We start from the raw sequence: 19337 nt of genomic DNA on the forward strand, positions 1-19337 counted from the left end.
CGGTTTTTCCAAACCGTTGCAATTTATTATTTTACGAACGGTTTCAAAAAACCGTCAGTAAATTTTTTTTTCTAGACGGTTTCAAAAAGCCGTCAGTAAAAAATTTTTTCTAGACATTTTTTAAAACCGTCTAGAAAAAAACCTTCAATAAATGAGAGTTTTTTTTGTAGTGAAGTCTAGTTTTACTCAATCAAGTGAATGTTGTGCGAGAGTACTAGACTTCTTCAAGGGAAGCAAGTTTGGGTTTGGTGAGAATGACACTATTGATTTAAGGGATTGAGAACGGTTGAAGCAGTTTTTCTCAGGTATGCCACTGGACAATTGTGTTTGTTCTTTTTTTTTTTTTTTTTCTAATTGAATAAGAAAAAGGGTTACAATGGAGGATCCAACCCACTTCTGATCCGAACGAAAGAGAAAGTGTTGCTTAGTGCTTATTTATGTTTTGTCACATTATTTGGACAAGAGTTTTATTGTTAGTTGCAAAGTCAAATCATTACTAAAGGCAATTTTTCATGAATGATATTCCCCATATTTTATTTGCGCTTTCACAATAAAAGTGAGTCATTTCACTATGTTAGAGCACTAGCACAATCTCCCAATCATTTTCTCTAAATTTAGGAAATAAAACTACTTTTTGATTCCCTATAAAAAAACATTCACAATAAATTCACTTATATTTCTCTATATCAATTAAATAATCTTTCTTACTCTTATTTTATTCTTTTTTCTCTTTCCTACTTTTTACTCTATCAATTAAATAATTTTTTTATTAAAATATTAGATTTGAAATGGATAGTAGACATGTATATATAAGGAATTACTGTTCATTCCCAACCGAGTAATTCTACACGGCGCTTAAAATTCCATTAATCGTTCATCAGTGCTAACGTGGCACCATGCCATGTTAACACTTTTTCTTTTTCTTTTTTAGAAAAAAAAAATTGAAAAACCTGCGTGCATCGAAAAGTACTAAAAGGCCAAGCCATTTTTCTTTACCAAAAACCTCCCTCTCTCGATCTCTCCATCTCCTCCCTCAACGCCACCGTTGACCACCCATGAAGCCGCCACTGGTACGTCCAACTCCATCTCCGGTTCGACTCCGACAGTTCTTCATCTCCAGAACGTCGAAGCTCCATCTCCAGCCGTTCTCCATCTCCTGTTCATCTCCAACGGATCCGATGACCCAAACACCGTACCGCCAATCAGAGAATCCAAACTTGTATCTGTTTTACTTTCTTTTTTTTTTTGTGTTCTCTTTGGATTTTGGTTTTTGGCGTCGATTCGTTATTTTTATGCATTGATCTGTTGGTTTTTCTTGGCGTCAATCTGTTAATTTTATGAAGAAAAAAAGAACACTGCAGAGGAAAAATGTTCCTCAACTTATTGTTTATATTATATTTATTTGGGTTAAATTTGTTGTCCTCTGCTGCTCTAAATTTTTACAGTGCCTTCCTGCCACTTGCTTCAACATGCTCTGAATTGTTCCAAGTATGATTGCGTGCTAAGGCTGCTCTCCGCTGCTGTGATGGCCAGGAAGGCTGATACGAAAAAAGAGGTATGTGTTGGTCTGATGTTGTTTTGTCAAATGGAGGTTTTTGGTTTCTCTTTTGATTATGGGTTGATTTTCAATTTGGTTATTTGAAATTGGTATTCTGTGCTTTGTGTGGAGTATTTTGGAAGTCAGATTTTTTTTTTTCTTAAAAAAAACAAAACAAAAATTTATGGAGGTTTGGTTATGAATTTGGTGAGTTCAGTTTTGAGTGTTTTAGAAATTGGTTTTGTTCTGTGAGTCATTTAGGGATTTCTGATTAAAAGTTTCATAATTGTTGGCTAGCAAAGACTGTTAAACTGTCTTCAGTTCTTTTCTTTTTTTGGCAATCGAATAAAAATGAAAGAAAAGGGGAAAAAAAAAAAAAAAAAAAAAAAAAAAAAAAAAACCCTCCAAGTTTTAATATGATATTTTCATTCAGATTTTTTCATGTCCCTTGCTGAGTTGATGATTTTTCTAATAAAAGTTCAAACTTTTGTTCAAGAAAACCACTAAACAACATATTCACATATAGTACAATGAGGCTTATAGAAATTCTAAAAAATGCCCATATAACTGACTATCGAATATTGGTAAGAGGGAAATGAAGGAAATGGTATTTTATATTTGAGAATAAATCAAAACTATTATGTTTGATGTGTGATAGGATGAGTATGAGCTACAGAAATCACATGCTTTATTTGTTAATTTGAAATCATTTGTCTGTTGATTTAGATGTCGTTGAATTGGTCATTCTTGGGAAATGGCAGTGAAGAGTCGCGGGAATGCTATTGTGGTATGAGAACATATCTGAGGATTTCATGGACGGAGAAAAATCCGGGAAGAAAGTTCTTTGGATGCGCTCAATACAGCAAAAGCCCACATTGCAAGTATTTTGAATGGTTTGAACCGCGCATTTGTGAACGTGGCAGTAAGCTTGTATACGAAATGAGGGCGAGGATTAAGACTATGGAAGAAGAACTTCGTAAACATGCCAAAAAAGAGAAGCGATCAAATATCATTTTGTTTGTGTGTCATGGGGATTATATGTTGTACTTTTGTTTGCTTTTATGTATTCATTTTAGATCACGTTTGTTTATTTAGTAGCAACAAATAAAATTGGTCATGATTGTATATGAGCGTGAATGCTTTTTGTTTTATGTAATTAGTTGTAATTTTATTTCTTGGACCTTAAGGACGTAGAATGGAGTATCTTCATAATTGTTTCTTGTTTTGTCGTCCACATGAAGAACGATTCGTAATGGTAATCTCATCATTCGGATGCTTAATTGAGCAAATTGTTATATGAGTTTGTAATTTGTGATTTGATTGCAATGTTAATCGGTTGCAACATCTATTTTTTTTAGTAAGTCAGCATCCAACTTTTAGGTAGTGTTTTGAAGTTAAAACATGAGAGCAACTTTTTAGAAGACTTATGCCTTGCCGCAAATGATGCAAATAGAAACTCCCATGAGGCACATGTTGCTAACATGTAAGGTTATCAAGTGAATCTTTCTTCCATGAAATTCAATATTTGTATCAAGAGTAAACATAGAAATTGGCAATTTTATTTTTCTCTCAACAATATTTATGTTGTTGTGAACTCAAAAGCTTTTAGGAACTCAAAATTTTCCCCATGTAAAGATGTATCTAAAACAACATTGCTGCTAGTTAGCAGGTTGTAGCATAGAAAAAGTTGTGAGATCATATAAGAAATAAAATCTTAATTCAACATGCATGAAAATATTAGTTTTTGCTCAACTGCAGAAGAAGCGAAGGCCAGAAGCGAACCTTCTGCTTGAAAATGATTTCTCAAATCCACATCAATTATACATGGTGATGTACATGTTCGAATATCTACAACCATGTTCAAAGTCTAAATTTCTCGTTTCTCCTTAAACCATATACAGGTCTTCAGCATCTCTTTTCTTCTTTCTCTTAGATCAGCACATTATGGCTTTTAGTCTCTATTTGAATGGCTACTATTTCCAACTAACTTCTAACCAGCTTACCTCTGTTAATTTCTATCTATATCAAAACGAATAAAACAAAGTTAAAAGAAAACAACTATGAATAATAATATGCACTAATATTTGAAGCGAAACTAAAGGAAGAATGAAACACCTAATATATCACTTTGAGAGTCAATTTCAAGGGGCAAAACATCATCAATTGGAAGTTGTGTCAACGAATGATCACTTTCGCATTCATTCCCCAATACAGATAGCGACAAGTCCATCTATGAGTTATTCCACGGAAACATCTAACTAGTTAATATAAAAAATAATAAATAAATAAATATACAAACTTTATGACAAGTTAGTGGCAAAAAAGAAGTTTATTTTGTAAGGGTGAACAATTCAACAATAAGAAACTTCTGCATCAAAATAAAGCTTCAAACTTTTCTTCTAATCTTAATTTAATTTTTTTTTTTTTGTGAGAGAGAGAATCAATGCATGATATTTTGAATAAGTATATAATAGAGATCAATTGATGAGCAAGAAATAAACATTCCCAAAACAAAATAAAATAACAAAAACAAAAACAAATATAAGTGTTTAGTCCTACACCAAAAGAAAAAAGAATCAAAATAACTATAATCTTCAACAACAAAATCAACTTTAGGAGTATTTCTTTCATAAAAGGAGTTATCAACTCCAAAAACCATCTCTTTATTCTACTTTCCTCAGTTTTTCAAGTGCCTATGTCATTTCAGTAACCATCACATATAAAGGAAAGATCATTCCAATTTGTAAGTACAGATTATCTAAAATATTAAAAGCACCTTGTGAAAAATGTCAAGTGTGGAATTTTTTTTTCCCCGACAAAAAAGAAAATAAAAATTTATACCCAGAGAAAATTTATACCCAATAAAGTGTGGAAGCACCTTGTGATAAAGTGTGGAGAACGGCTGGAGATCCGGTAACTTTTGGCCGGAGATGGAGAACTGTCGGAGTCAAACCGGAGATGGAGAACGGCCAGAGATCCAGTGACTTTTGGCCGAAGATGGAGCTAGATGTACCGGTGGCGGCTTCATGGGTGGTTGACAGTGGCGTTGAGGGAGGAGATGGAGAGAGGGAGGTTTTTTGGGGGAAAATGATTTTGGGAAAGAAAAATGGCTTGATCTTTTACTTTTCAAAGCACGCAGGTTTTTCATTTTTTTTTTTTAAATAAATAAATAAGTCACGCCACGTCAACACCGATGGACGATTGATGGAATTTTAAGCACCGTGTAGAATTACTCTTCCCAACATTCTCATCTAAATATAGGACATCTGCTGTGGGAGGTTTTTTTTTTGTGTTTTTCATGAAATTTTTCCTAAATATAGGGAAGGGAACCAATATAGGGTTATTGTTGCTAGTGATGTTATACCTGAAGCTGAAGATACGCGCCCTTCGCAAGTTTTCGTAAATGGGGCTACCCATTTGGTTGATGAAAGAAAGGGAAAAGTGCCCATATTTCTCTCAAGTTACCATTAAATTGTCTATGTCTTCCCAAACTATAAATTGTATCAATGTCGCCCCTCAAACTACCAAAAAATTGTAGAAGTCTATGGGCTCATTTCACTCTCAAAAGACACCTTGAGAGAGAAGGGGTATCCATGGCTTATAAAGTGCTCATGTCAAGTTAATTTTGTCGATGTGGAACACTTTAACATGCCCCATCATGTGTGGCAACTTTGGTCAAGCACGTGTTCAACATACGAGAGGGAAAGACCCATCATCACAAAAGACCCGCTATGATACCATGTAGAAGTTCATGGGCTCATTTCACTCTCAGAAGACGCCTTGAGAGATGAGAGGTGTCTATGGCTTATAAAATGCCCAGGTCAAGTTAATTTTGTCGATGTGGAAGACGTTAACAAAAATGTCAATGTCCTCCCTAAGACCAACAAAAAGACAAAAATGACCACAAATTTTTTTCAATAAGACAAAAAGTCCTTATAATTTTTTAATTTTTTTATAAAAAAAAACTAAAACCAACAAAATAATTAAGAAAAAAGGGAAAAAAAATGAAAAAAAAAAACTGAAAATTATATAATTTTTTTTTTTAAAAAAAAATAACTGAAAAATATAAAAACAATTTTTATTTTTTTATAACTTTTTGTTATTTTAGATTTTTTTAAAAAAATAATAATAATTTTTTAGTTTTTTTTAAAAAATTTTAATAATTTTATGAATAGTATTTTCGTCATTAGGGAGGACTTTGACACAATTGATAATTTGGGAAGATATTGACAATGAGGTAGTAGTTTGAGGGAGTTATATATATTTAACCCATAAAAAATTATGACGTAATGGAATCTTGGACTAAACAATGCACTATTGATTTGAGGGATCGGGGAGGGTTTTGGCCATGGGTAGGGGTGTAAACGAGCTGAACTACTCGTGAGCTTACTCGAGATCGGCTCGAATAAACTCGACTCGTGCTCGAATCGATTATTAAATGAGCAACTCGTGAACACAAAAATCAAACTCGATTATTAAACGATGCAAACTCATATAAACTCGACTCGACTCGACTAAAGCTCGTGAACCCGCTCGTATAAGGATCGACTCGTTTATTAAGGCTCGACTCGTATATATATATATATATATATATATATATATATATATATATATATATATATATATATATATATATATATATATATATATATATATATATATTAATTTGTTAATATATAACTTATTTTTATAATATAATATATTAATAAACAATATACTATATATAAGCATAAATTAAGTAATAAATTCATACTAATACAATGATTGAATGTCTAGATGATAAATTGATTCATATAATCCCAGATTAAGTAATTAGGATTAAAATCACCAATTTGTTAATTATAATCACAAATTACGTATTATCATTACAATTTAGATCACGTGCTCATATAATCTAAAATTGTTCCATATAATCATTAGATATGATTATATGACCTAAGTATTATCATTAAATACATATGATCATATGATTATATAATAATTATCATTGTTAATGTTATTAACTCAATATATGATAGTTAATATTTATATTGACTATTGTTACAATTTTCTATCATTAGATACTTAAGAATCATTATATCACATTTTATGATTCAAAATCAAATGATAATACTTTTTTGTTCGAGATCATATGATACGATCATTAGTTATATATTAAGTATGTAATTATATACATTTCGTATATAGATTATGAGTAGGTATATAAATTATGAATTGTTTGTATCATAATTTATAAATGTATAATTAGAAAATTAGTTATAGGTTTGAGTATATACAATCACATTATAATATTCATATAATTACAAATTAAGTTATGAATATTAAACAATTAAGTAGGTGCTAAAAGCAACCTAATCAAGTATAATTCAACTAATTGGATCACTTGGGAAGAGAAAAAAAAAATGTATTTTAAAATTAAAAGTCTAAGTTCATAAGAAGATTAAATACAAATTTAATGAATTATTGATTTCAAAAATTATTTGATATTAAATTGCAATCTCATAATTATAAAGGATCTTGGTAATGAAAATATGGAAATAGGATTGACCAAATACACCTAATAAACAAAGATTTTATTATTTCAAATTTTTCATTAAAGATTTTACAATCAAACTTTCCTTAATTATCTAAAAGAATCTTCTTCTTCTTCTTCTTCTTTTTTTTTTTTTTGGAAAATTCTATTTTACATAGTTACATGATCTCATTCACTCTTGATTTTTTTAAATCACAAGACAAAATCAAAAGGAAAATAATTTTTTTTTTTGAACGAAACAATCTAAGTTTAATTTCACTAAAATCTCATTAAATTTCACTCAAAGCTCTCTCAAAATTCTCCTATAATCAGCAAGCCCTTAGTTTTGCCAAATTCTTCCCTCTAAAAGTCACACACGTTGCATAAAAAATTTGAAAAATTATTCTTAATTTCTTTAAAAAATCTCATTAATTAAAGACTTAAACCTAAAATCTCATTATTTCATTGCATTGAACACATTCCTTAAATTTGATTTAACAAAAATAAATACGATATATTATTGATTTCAAATATTTGATGATATTAAATTGAAATCTTATAATTATAAAGGATATGGGCAAATGCAAATATGGTAATTGTATTGACCAAATTCACCTAATAAAAAAAATAATTATCTTTTAAAATTTTCACTAAAATCTCTCTCAAATTTTTTTTTTTATTTTTTGGCCCTCCCTTAATTTTGAAAAAATCCCCCCCCCCCCCCCCCCCTTCTAAAAGTCACAAACCATTTAAAAATTAAACTAAAATTAAAATTTTGAAAATTTATTTCAAAAATTACATTAATTAAAAACCTAAAACCTAAAAGACAAATCTACCTAATAAAAAAAACAACTCACCACCGACAGATCCCCACCTTTAGCTGTACAAGCCCACTAGCTCAACTATAAACATTTACACAAAACTGTGCGTTTAACAAAAGTCTTCTATTAATTACATTTATTTCAAGATGCTTCTTAGATACGCAGTACGCTAGTCCAACTGTTGAACACAACGGCACATTTCTCCATCTGATCGCACTGCTCGAGGTTGGCTTTCACACGTCTCAATACTTCACATCACGCACGCCTAAGTGCCTAACGTCTAATTTCACAAGTCTCTCCAAATTATCTTTTCTTTGCAACCTGCCGAATACTCAATTTCCTCCTTCTTCGCCTTTCTTCCTCTACCTCTTACAAAACATCAAGCAAAGGTCTTGATCTCAGTCGTTCCGTGGGCCGCCATCTTCGGGTAATGTTCCGGCGTTGGGTATAACGTGGTTGGGAGAGAGATTCAAGGGGCTAAAGGGGCAAAGCTAGGCGTGTCGCTGGCCATCGCAGTAGTCTCCGACAAGAGAGCACGTCGGAGAAGCCATCACACAGTTCCCGACCTTTGGGCGGTGAACTCGTACCGTTTGGGTGCCAGCCGTTTCTGTTGCTTAAACCTAGCCGAGTCGAGCCAATTACCCGAGCTCATGCTCGTCTAATTGGTGAGCTCGAGCTCGATCTCGCACAAGGTTTAACCCTTGGCGAGCCGATCTCGATCATAGTTTCTTGGCTCGTCCCAAGCTCGAGCTCGAATAAAACTTGAACGAGCCGATCTCGAACAAGCACTACTCGCTCAAGATCGGCTCGTTTACACCCCTAGCCATGGGAGACAATTAGTTTTATGAACAAAATATTTCTCCTTCCAATTGTGAGCAAGGGAAAAAAATTAGTGTTATATGGTCCCCAAGGGGTAGATCAATCAGCTAGGGACTACGTTTCATGAAGCAGAGGTCACTAGTTCGAACCTCCCTCCCCTTCTTATGTGGACACGTAAAAAAAAAAAAAATAATAAATTCCTTCATCTTGGAATTAGAAATATAGCAGTGTGCGTATTATGAATACATATGTTCAAAGTCTAGTTTACTCAATCAAGTAAATGTTGTGCGAGAGTACTAGACTTCTTCAAGGGGAATGAGAAATTTAAGAGAATTCGGGTAGATGATTGTGAGAGATCACTCATGAGATTCACCTGATCGAATAAGTGTAAATGGTTTATCGTAATCACTTATATATCTGAATTCTCTCAAATTCGAACAAATAATTTAAGAGAATCCTAATCTAGAAAATGATGCGACTCACGCTAATGGGTGAGAATGACACTATTGATTTAAGGGGCGAGAACGGTTGAAGCAGTTTTTTTCAGGTATGTCACTGGACAGTTGTAATTGTTCTTTCCTTTCTTTCTTTTTTTTCAATTAAGGATTTGATTCATACACAACACCATCACAACAGAGGTCCACCCTCATGTGAGGGGTTGTTGTGTTGGTATTGTAAATTTAACATTTTCCTTCCAATAAATTATGACTTATTCAATTCTTTCTACCAATCGTTAATTACGTAATAACTTATCATTCTGTGGTTCCTTTGTGCTTATTTATGTATCATCACATTATTTGGACAAGAGTTTTATTGTTAGTTTATTTTGATGGAACCTCAACATTGTTAGTTGCAAAGTCAAATCATCACTTAAGGCAATTTAAATATAAGTTTGCTTTCACAATAAAAAATTGCTTTGGTGCCTCAGACTCTTCACCCACCCCCCCCCCCCCCCCCCCCCCTTTAAATATAGTCATTGCTATCCGACAAGATTCTTTTTTATCTTTGAATTGGCTAATATGTTTGAGATTATGGCTCATAATTAACTAAAGATTTTACACACCACAAATCTATTGCAAACTTGAACTTACAAATCTCATTTTCAATTCACACATTTAAAATCGATATTTTTAAATTGCACATTTCCTTGCATTAGCAAAGGGCCTTCAAATAATCTCAAATGCCTATTTTCGCTGAAGCAATCATCAGCAAGGCGAAATACATAATCACTAATGACTTACCCGTATTGATTTTTCATTAAGATTTAAGACCCATCCGTTTCGAGACAATTTACCTGTTACCAAGGCCAATAAAATTATTTAAAAAAAGGGTTAATATCTTTTTGTTCCCTATGATTTTAAGTTTTTATTTTTTTTTTTCTCATGTGCTTCATTTTATTACAGATGATATTTAGGCTATGAGAAAAGATGAAGATGGTAAATCCATCCAACTTTCTATCCAAACTAACGAATTACCACGTCATCCGATACGTAATACACCTAAAATTACGAAACCTATCCCCAGGTGCCACGTCAGTAGTCACATAGGCGCTAACGTGGCTGCCACTTTTTTTTAAAAAAATTATTTATTTTAATGCTTAAAAAAAGGGTTAAATACCTTTTTAGTACCTGAGTTTTGAAAATTTTATTTTTTTGATACGTACTTGAGTTTCAATTCGTATCATAGATAGTACCTCAATTTTGGGAAAAGACTGAATTGGTATCTCAGTTAAGTTTTTTGTACAAAAACTAACGGCCCGTCACTGAGATTGACATGTGACACTATATAAAAAAAATAATAAAATTAAAAAAAATATATATTTCTTTTTTGAAAAAATAAAAAAAGAAAGAGCCACTCCCTTGACCATCCTGAGGAGGTCAAACCACCCCACGCTTGAAAAAAAAAAATCAGTGGCCCTTGGAGTAGCCGAGCCACCCCTAACGGACATGAGGTGGTTTGTTAACAAAAGGCAGTTTTCCTAATGCCATCGATACGTACGCTGGAACCTTCTTCCTTCTACTGCATGTCGCCTGAATCCTCTTCTTTCTCCCTTCTGTCAGTTGTATGGCTTCCAGCCGATTACTTTTCTCTTCCACACGTGGCCACCCACCGGATCGGCCTAATCCCATCTAGCCACACAGTAGGGTTCTTCAAGCTCTCTCTGTTGGTGTGCTGCCAAATAAAATTTTGAGAAATGCTTTATGTCCACTATTATTTCACTTTTATTTTATTTTTATCTATGTAGATTAATAATGTTATTAAAAATGTAGGGTTTCACTATACTATTCTAACATTTCTTATATTATTGGTCCTCGTAAACAAGGGTAAGATAAGAGTAAAATTAGAGTGAAAATTTTCCTAAAATTTTATAAGTCGAAAGTGTATTTTAAAAATTAAAAAAAGACAAAATGAGGAAAAAAAGTGTCTTGTTTAGGGTGAGTTTTTTTAAAAATAACCGTTTGAAAACATCGGAAATTTTACATTTTTAAACTGGAGGTAATGGGTGTGTTTTGAAAATTGCATGATTCTACTAACTAAACTGTAATTTTAAAAGTAAAACTATTATTTTTACCTTACACTTAATTGTGTTTTTAAATATCACATTTTAATTTTTTTTTTTTTTTTTTTCAATTGCATATTTCAAAACCATAAATTCAAATAAACCCTAGGTCACGTTTGGTATGCGCGTATGAGAAATAAATATTCTATTATAAAAAAAAAAATGGTTGTTCCATGTGTAAGAGCATATCTATACTTTTATTCTATATTCTTAACGAGACTTTTTCTTTTCTTTTTTTTTTTAATGCAATAACTATTTTGTGTACTAAACATATCCTTAAAACTCTTAATTTTGACTAGTCATATTGAAAAAAAAAATGCTCCACACCCGGCTCTATAAAATAACTAATGAATTGCTAAGTTGTTACATATTTGTTAAAGCTCTTTAGCTCAATAATTATGGTACATTTGATGCTTGATTTTTTAAAATTAGAATTCAATTATTATTTGGTATGTAAATTTTAAAATTTGACTTTACGAGAAAAAATTGAAAAAAAAATTGATAAAAAAGATTGTTTTTTTAAAAAAAATTAATTGAATTTATTTTTAAAAAATTGAGTTGCCAAACGTACCATCAATAAAAAAATAAAGAAATAAAAAAAAATTAATAATTAACAGTGCTACGTGTAAGGGAAAAGCTCCCTGTACAATTTGTCGACAACCACTTACGTCAGTGCCTACGTGTGAAACGAGGCCAAAGAATCCGGGCACCATTACCAAGCCATTATATTAGTCAAAGAATAGAAAATTTCACTCGAGAAGCTCATCGTCTAGAGACTAGATAAAGCAACAGCCCCTTCACCAGTTTTAGCAACCACTGCCCAGCAATCACGAATAGCCTCCCTCCCAGCTTTCTTAACCATGTCCACCCCCGGCGTGCACATCGTCGTTTATCCCTACCCAACCGCGGGCCACATTATACCCATCCTCGACCTCACCCAGCGGTTACTCACCCGCGGCCTAACCGTCACTGTTTTAGTCACCACCAATAACCTCCCTTTGCTGGACCCGTACATCTCCTCCCACCCATCTTCTCTCAACCACTTGGTCCTCCCCGCCCCTGATATTGCGCCTCCCCAACAAAACAGGTTCCTCGCTAACATGCGCGCCCTGCGTGACCTTCACTATCCTATCCTCCTCCAGTGGTTCCAATCCCATTCCTCGCCGCCTGTGGCTATTCTCTCAGATTTCTTCCTCGGCTGGACCCACCACCTCGCGTGTGAGCTCGGCGTACCGCGTCTCGTCTTCTCTCCCTCCGGTGCCTTTGGGATGTCGGTGGCTTTTTCCATGTGTCGCGACCCACCGAAGAACGATGATCCAGAGAACATCGACTTCCTAGTTTCGCTTCCGAGAATCCCGAGTTCCCCTGTTTACCCTTGGTGGCAGGTCCCCCAGCAGTATAGAGTCGGTGTAGAAGGAGACCCAGATTGGGAATTTTACAAAAAGAACATGCTGGCCAATACGGCGAGTTGGGGATTGGTGTTTAACTCATTCACGGAGTTGGAACGCGTTTACTTTGACCATTTGAAGAGAGAAGTAGGGCATGATCGGGTGTGGGCCGTGGGACCTGTGTTGCCTCCGGATGACGGTGATTTGGAGCAACCGGCCAATAGAGGTGGGGCCATCTCTGTGCCATGTCATGAGGTCATGTCGTGGCTGGAGTCTCGTCCCGTCAACTCGGTTGTCTACGTTTGCTTTGGGAGCCATGCAGTGTTGAATAGTAAGCAAATGGATGTGGTGGCCGCTGCGCTGGAAGTTAGCGGCGTCCAGTTCATTATGTGCGTGGGGGAGCCCGCTGGGCAGCAGCAGCACGCGAGTGACGACCACGGCGTGATTCCTGGTGGGTTCGAAGATCGCGTGGACGGCAGGGGTTTAGTGATCAAGGGGTGGGCTCCGCAGGTCGCCATTCTGAGGCACCGAGCCGTGGGTGCGTTCCTGACTCACTGCGGGTGGAACTCGGTGTTGGAAGGGATTGCGGCGGGCGTTGTGATGCTGACGTGGCCGATGGGTGCGGAGCAGTTCACGAATTCCAGGTTGCTGGTGGAGCAGTTAGGGGTGGGAATCCCGGTTGGTGGGGGCCGTCAGAACATACCGGAGTCCACCGAGTTGGCTCGACTGTTGGGAATCTCGGTTGGGGGAGGTAGGCCAGAGAGGGTCCGAGCCAAAGAGCTGAGTGATGCGGCCCTCACTGCCGGCAGAGGGGGTAGTTCACATCAAGCTTTGGACGAGATAGCGAAGCTGTTAGCAGATTATAGAAAGTAATTAGAGCGAGCATGATATAATCCAGGTGAGATTTCTGATGGATTGCTATCTTTGAGTGATAATGGTAGTTGCATTTGGTTGATGAAAAAACATGTCCAAACTGATATTTAGGTCCATAAAAAGCTTCAGCATTTTGAGACTATTATATTTATCAAGTAATGTATCAAGGTCCAACAGATTTACAAGCATGCTTCTTTAATAGGATTAAAGGTGCATTATCTGTTATGAGTTCATGCATGAATAGGATGGGAATTATGCCTTCTTTTAGAGTTTTTTTTTTAAAATTTTTTTTATCATGTACGTAGAAGTTTATATTCGGGAAGAAGATTGACTATTTGCACTTACAAGTTGTACTACATTTTGCAACTTATTTTGATTTAAACTGTGAATTCAGATTGATCTCTCTTATAGAGAAGTGGATTGAAGTTGTGGAACTTGTTGAACTAGAGGGTTCAAACAATGGTTCAGTTGTAATGGAAATGATTCTGTTTTCAAAACAAAAACAAGTGAAAACAGAAACAAGGAAAAACATGAAACATGGAAACTGTACGTGTTTGTTTGGGTGTTAGATTTTTTGAAATCAGAATTCAATTCTAATTCATTGTTAGAATTTCGAAATTTGACTTTATGAAATAAAATTTTAAAAAATTAAATAAAATATGATTTTTTAAAAAAAAAGTAGAAGATAATCAATATTCTTTTTCATTGCCAAATCAACTGTTTTTGAAAACAATTTTCTTGTTTCTAAAGAAAACACGCTAAAACCGTTCTCCAACTTATGTGCACAGTTTCAGATCTCGGGTTCGAGGCTTCACACGAACACTTTTTCATCTTTCTTTCTAGCGGTTTCTTCCTCTCCTTTCCGCCATCATCTGCAGCTCCCTGGTACTCTCTCTCTCTCTTGTTGGATTGGCTACGCCTCCGAACTTTTTCTCAGCGCTACAGTCAGAACTATGGAAATCCAATCGGACGGCAACGAAGACAGCTAGAGCCAAGAGGTGGGTATTGGGCTGGAAAGTGTGGTGACTCTCAACACAGAAATTACTTGCATAGGAGTAAGATTAAATTCAGAGTTTACTAATTTAATTAATGCATGATTATTTAGACTTCATGTAATAAAAATTCCTAAAATCATGTTTATGAATATGGCCACAAGTATGCGAATGGTTTAATTTTACTCTTGGTTCTTTTTGGGTTTGAGGTGATTAGATGGTATGATGTGTGGTGTGCCTTTAATGGCTGTGAGTGAGATGATGCGTAGTTACATGAATTTGATCCATTTCGATTTTGAAAATTCTTGATTCTGAATAGTTTCTTGATGGTTCTGTTTGAAAATTTGATGTGTATGATGTTTATGGTGGGTGATGTCTATTAAGCAAAACTCTTTCAATTCCCTGCCTACAGTTGTTGTCTATTCTTTGGTATGGAAAATCATGATTTACTTTTTCAGCTCTTCATGGAAATATACAAAAATTCTAAAGAGAATGAAACGATTTTGGCCATTGGGATTGCTTACTTTTTCAAGTTTCAGAGGTTTACTCAAAAGGAATATTTGAAGGGTGCTATATCTGATTTAGCCTCTCTTCAAGCCCATCTATTGACAGCTTCAGGTCCCTGAAGTGTGTTCATGGACACTTAAGTATTAATTACAAGGAAGGGGCAGTTTGAAGATGTGCCTTTGACATTGAAAATAAGATTTTTACATTGCAGCTTCAAGTGTTAAAATGTACTTGTCAATTTAGAGGATTTAAAAGCTTCTGTTCCTAGACCAAATATTTTTACTCAAAACTGTATTTTAAATCAATTATGAAAGCTTGATTCCCTCAACTTCTTTGGTCTTTAGATAAATGGATTTGTGCTATATATTATTGAAAGACTTGTAAGTCTCTATTTCTTTCCTGCCAGCACTGAATGCCTCTTAAGCATTGGCTAGGTTGTAGGCATTGATGGTTTGAAAGAGTGGGATGTCTGTTTTTCTTTTTTTTAAGAACATGTAGCATGTGCTACTATATATTGCTGAAAAGGTTCGAAGACTTACATCTCGAGAAAAGAGGTACAAGACCCTTACACTCTAAGTCAGAAGGATCTGACTTAAAAAACAGTTGTCTAGGCAGAATCACAAATTTTACAAGAATAACATTTTAACATCTCTTTACAATAACACTCACTCTCAAAATAAAAGAGAGTCGATCTAGCAACAAGCCAACAAATATTTCAGTAAAAATTGGGTACTACAAAGGCAGACTGTATCAGAGAAACAAATAGAATACACAAACACAACAATCAGAAAACACCCAATCCAGGCCGGCAGCAGTGAGGCAGAGACTGTCTTCGCTAGACGACGGTGCCTGTGGGACACGCGCCGCCATCGGCGACACCCAAATTGCAGATCGGCCGTCCTAAACCCCGGTCACCACCGTGCTTGGCCTGAAATAGTTGAGCGTGACCCTCTCACGCAGCCCAAGAAGCAAAAGCTCCCTAGCGCGTGATGGCCATGTGTCGTGCTCCGATGTTCGACACGACTAACACTTCCAGTAGCTGGAGCAAAGAACGATGGTGATTGCGGCTGGGAGGCGTGTCTATCAGAAATCAGCGGAGATGCGTAGATCTAGCTCCAAAAATTTTAGAAAAAGATGAAAGGTCGGCCAGAACACCCACCGCCGACAACATTGAACAGATTGGTCTCTCCCCCAATTGGACGTCTTGAGTTGAGTCTTCCTGCCTGAACAAAAGAAATAAACCAGAAAAACAAAGAACATAAAACCATCATAGCCCAGTGAGGGCTAGGGGAAGAACAACCACCACCGAATCTACCAGGAGAAACAAAACTCCACAGCCCTAATGGCTGGAAGAGACCTAACCTCCACTAGTTCACACCATGGATGAACAAAAAACTACTCCATAGCCCAAAAGGCTAGGAGGAAGCCTTTACTGGGAGGAGGGAGGCATAAAGCCATCCTCCCCCGGCGAAAAAACCTCCCGAAGACTCTCTCGGAAGAAAACGGGAGCTTCTCCCTCCTCAAAGGAAAACTTCAGCATCTGGGAAATTTGTCTGTTAATTTGTATTCAAAACAGGTTGATGGGGCTCCCACACTTTTTACAACTTGTAGAAAATAGAGGAATTAAAACACACATTACCGTGAACAGTAGCGTGAAAATCATTCGTCATCAGTTTTAAGGCCAAAATATAGAATGAGTTGGTATTATCTACTGGCCCAATTTCGTTAGAGGGAAAATTACATTTTAATCCCTTAACTACTAACCATTTTGAATGTGGATCCGGCTTCAGTGCTGTAGTTTAAAACTACAGCACATCTGCCGTAGAAAAATAGACGGCTCAGATTTTTTTTCTCAAAACACCGTCGTTTCACTTAAGTGAAACACAATTGAAGGCTGACGGGCAAGAAAACGTCCGTTTGAGAAAGGATCCGCCTGTAATTTTCGTTGAACTATTTGTTTTTAGCGATTTCAGTGATTCCCAGATTCTATAACGGTCTTATCGTTTTTTTTTGTTGATTCAGATGGCTTCGGCGATGCTTTCTGTAGCTTCAGCCTGCCCATCTGCCGATCTGCGTCTCTTTCACACAATACCATTTCAAAAAGAAATCTATTTTGCTTTCAAAAACAAAAAGAAATTCCAAAATGATAAACCCAATACACAAAACATAAACTAACCTGCCATGGGAATCTTGGAAGACCTCTGTAGCTAAAAACAGAGGGTCCATTTTAGCATGTTTTGATCAGCTTGATTTTGCAGATTCAAAAAGAAAGCACGCCCAGGAAGTCTCCAATACCATTAATGTTGTCGTCGTCGAACACGAATCCAAAAAACCATCCACTATTCTCCCAATCGCTGCAATTGGCGGCCTTCCATTTCAGCCAAAACCCATTTTCCAGGACCCCTCTAATCCCATCACTCTCACCCTAGCTTCAACGGGTGCCACCACCCAAGTCGTGTAGTCCTTTGATACGTCCTCTAGCTTCGGGTCATCTTCAGATAGGGCCACAATGTTTTCCCCATCACAACCAGCATAATTGTAAATCATTGTGAAGCAGCGAAGAATTGTTGCAATTATAAAGCAGATTTAGATTGCTTTGTTTTGGCACTCGCTCAAATCGGACAAGAGATATCAAAGAGGGTATGTTTTTTATTAAAGGAAAAAAACCGGTGTTCAACGAAAATTACAGTTGGATCCTTTCTCAAACGGACGTTTTCTTGGACGTCAGCCATCAGTTTTGTTTCACTTAAGTGAAACGACGGTGTTTTGAGAAAAATAATCTTGGCCCTCTATTTTTTTTACAGCAGATGTGCTGTAGTTTTAAACTACAGTACTGAAGCCGGATCTTTTGAATGTAGCCCTTCAAACTATCGATCCTTGAATTTTAACCCTCCAAACTATCACAAAGTTTCAAAAAGACTATTTTTGTTGAAATAAGAATATAATACTCATGTCATGTGTCATTTTTTTAATTAAAAAATAATAAATTTAAATTTAAAAATTAAAAATAAACTAAAAAAAAATTTAAAAAAAATATGGGGGTGGCCGGCCACCCCCCCTATATATATATATATTAGTTTTTTTTTTAATTTTTTAATTTTTAAATTAAATTAATTTTAATTTTTATTATTATTTAATTAAAAAATAACACGTGACAGAAGTATTATATGTATATTTCGATAATATTGGTCTTTTTGAAACTTTTTTGTACTTTTAAGGGTCAGAGTCCAATAATTAATAGTTTGAAAACTACTTTCAAAATGGCCAGTATTTTAGAGGCTTAAATGTAATTTTTCTTTCTTTTGATATACATTTTTTTTTTCCTGTGAAATACCACATTGGTAAACAATCGTACTAACATAAAATCTAAGGGAGAGGTTTTCTCTGTTAAAGTTCTAAGTAATTTTGCAACAATCGTTGAGACTTTGGACAAAATTTATAATCTCGATCGACTGGCTCAGTAGTAGTGTTTCAAAGAATAGTATACAGCTGCAATTGGCTCAAAGTGGACGTTTAATCAGGGGACTGCTGTCCCATTAATTTTCATTTATTAATACTTTCTGCAATTTAGACATGCAGTAGTCTTTTACTACTATGATCAATACATACAAAGAAAGTATGTATAAGTTCCAGCTCTTCGACCAAAAGTTCAGCAATAAATGCAGTAATAAGAAGAGGTAAGACATTTGACACTTCCTTCAAAAGTCTATGAATTCGACGAAGATCCTCATTCTGCAAGATAAACGAACTAGATAAAAAGCAAGGAAAAAAGAAAGCATATTGCCAAAGAAATAGATTAAAAGTCAAGTACTTTATTATCTCTAGTATATAGAACATCAAAATCCATAGACTAGTTTCACTTCATGATCATCGGGCTCTAGCAACAACTCACGTAGCTGCACCTACAAACCATTAAATCCAAATTAATAGATGCTTTCTCAACATGGTAAGAAACGAGTGATGCTATATATCACTATTGTATCTTTATTTTGTCCTTTTAAAATTGATGTAACCATTAAAATTACAATTGGATCAAAATCTAATAGTGATCTATCATAAGTTTAATGGTGATTTTAAAAGCCGTATCAATTTTAAGGAGACAAAAGGAATATACAATAGTGATATGTAGCATTACTCGTAAGAAAAAGCATTTCGAAGCATCTTCGCTTCAAAATCCTCCATCTCCATCTTTTCTAGCATGGATATTACTTTCTTTATCAATGGTCTATCAACACGTCTTTCCTCACGGTTCGTTAGAAATCTATTGATCCACAAGCATAGGTTATGTGACGTTTTACATCACCTGTGTATGGAAATGTATGTAAATG

The 19337-nt window shown here is 35.2% G+C and overlaps 1 protein-coding gene across 2 annotated transcripts; it reads left to right on the plus strand.

The window, feature by feature from the left end:
- The first annotated feature begins 11985 nt into the window (after positions 1 to 11985).
- Positions 11986 to 14702, plus strand: LOC133882685 (UDP-glycosyltransferase 89B2-like). Of its 2 annotated transcripts, none has more exons than XM_062321889.1 (2): positions 11986 to 13535; positions 14299 to 14702. In XM_062321889.1, exon 1 carries the CDS (start codon positions 12110 to 12112, stop codon positions 13508 to 13510), a length of 1401 nt encoding a protein of 466 aa, XP_062177873.1. In that variant the 5' UTR covers positions 11986 to 12109; the 3' UTR covers positions 13511 to 13535; positions 14299 to 14702. The 2 variants fall into 2 exon arrangements, with proteins under 2 accessions (XP_062177873.1, XP_062177874.1); XM_062321890.1 differs by having other exon boundaries at positions 14354 to 14702.
- The last annotated feature ends 4635 nt before the right edge of the window (positions 14703 to 19337 follow it).

This window comes from Alnus glutinosa, chromosome 11 (genome assembly GCF_958979055.1).
Source record: "Alnus glutinosa chromosome 11, dhAlnGlut1.1, whole genome shotgun sequence".
Lineage (NCBI taxonomy): Eukaryota > Viridiplantae > Streptophyta > Magnoliopsida > Fagales > Betulaceae > Alnus > Alnus glutinosa.

What these genes read in the sequence shown, in the direction of transcription:
- LOC133882685 (XM_062321889.1), top strand. Translation starts at nt 12,110, where the DNA reads ATGTCCACCCCCGGCGTGCACATCGTCGTTTATCCCTACCCAACCGCG.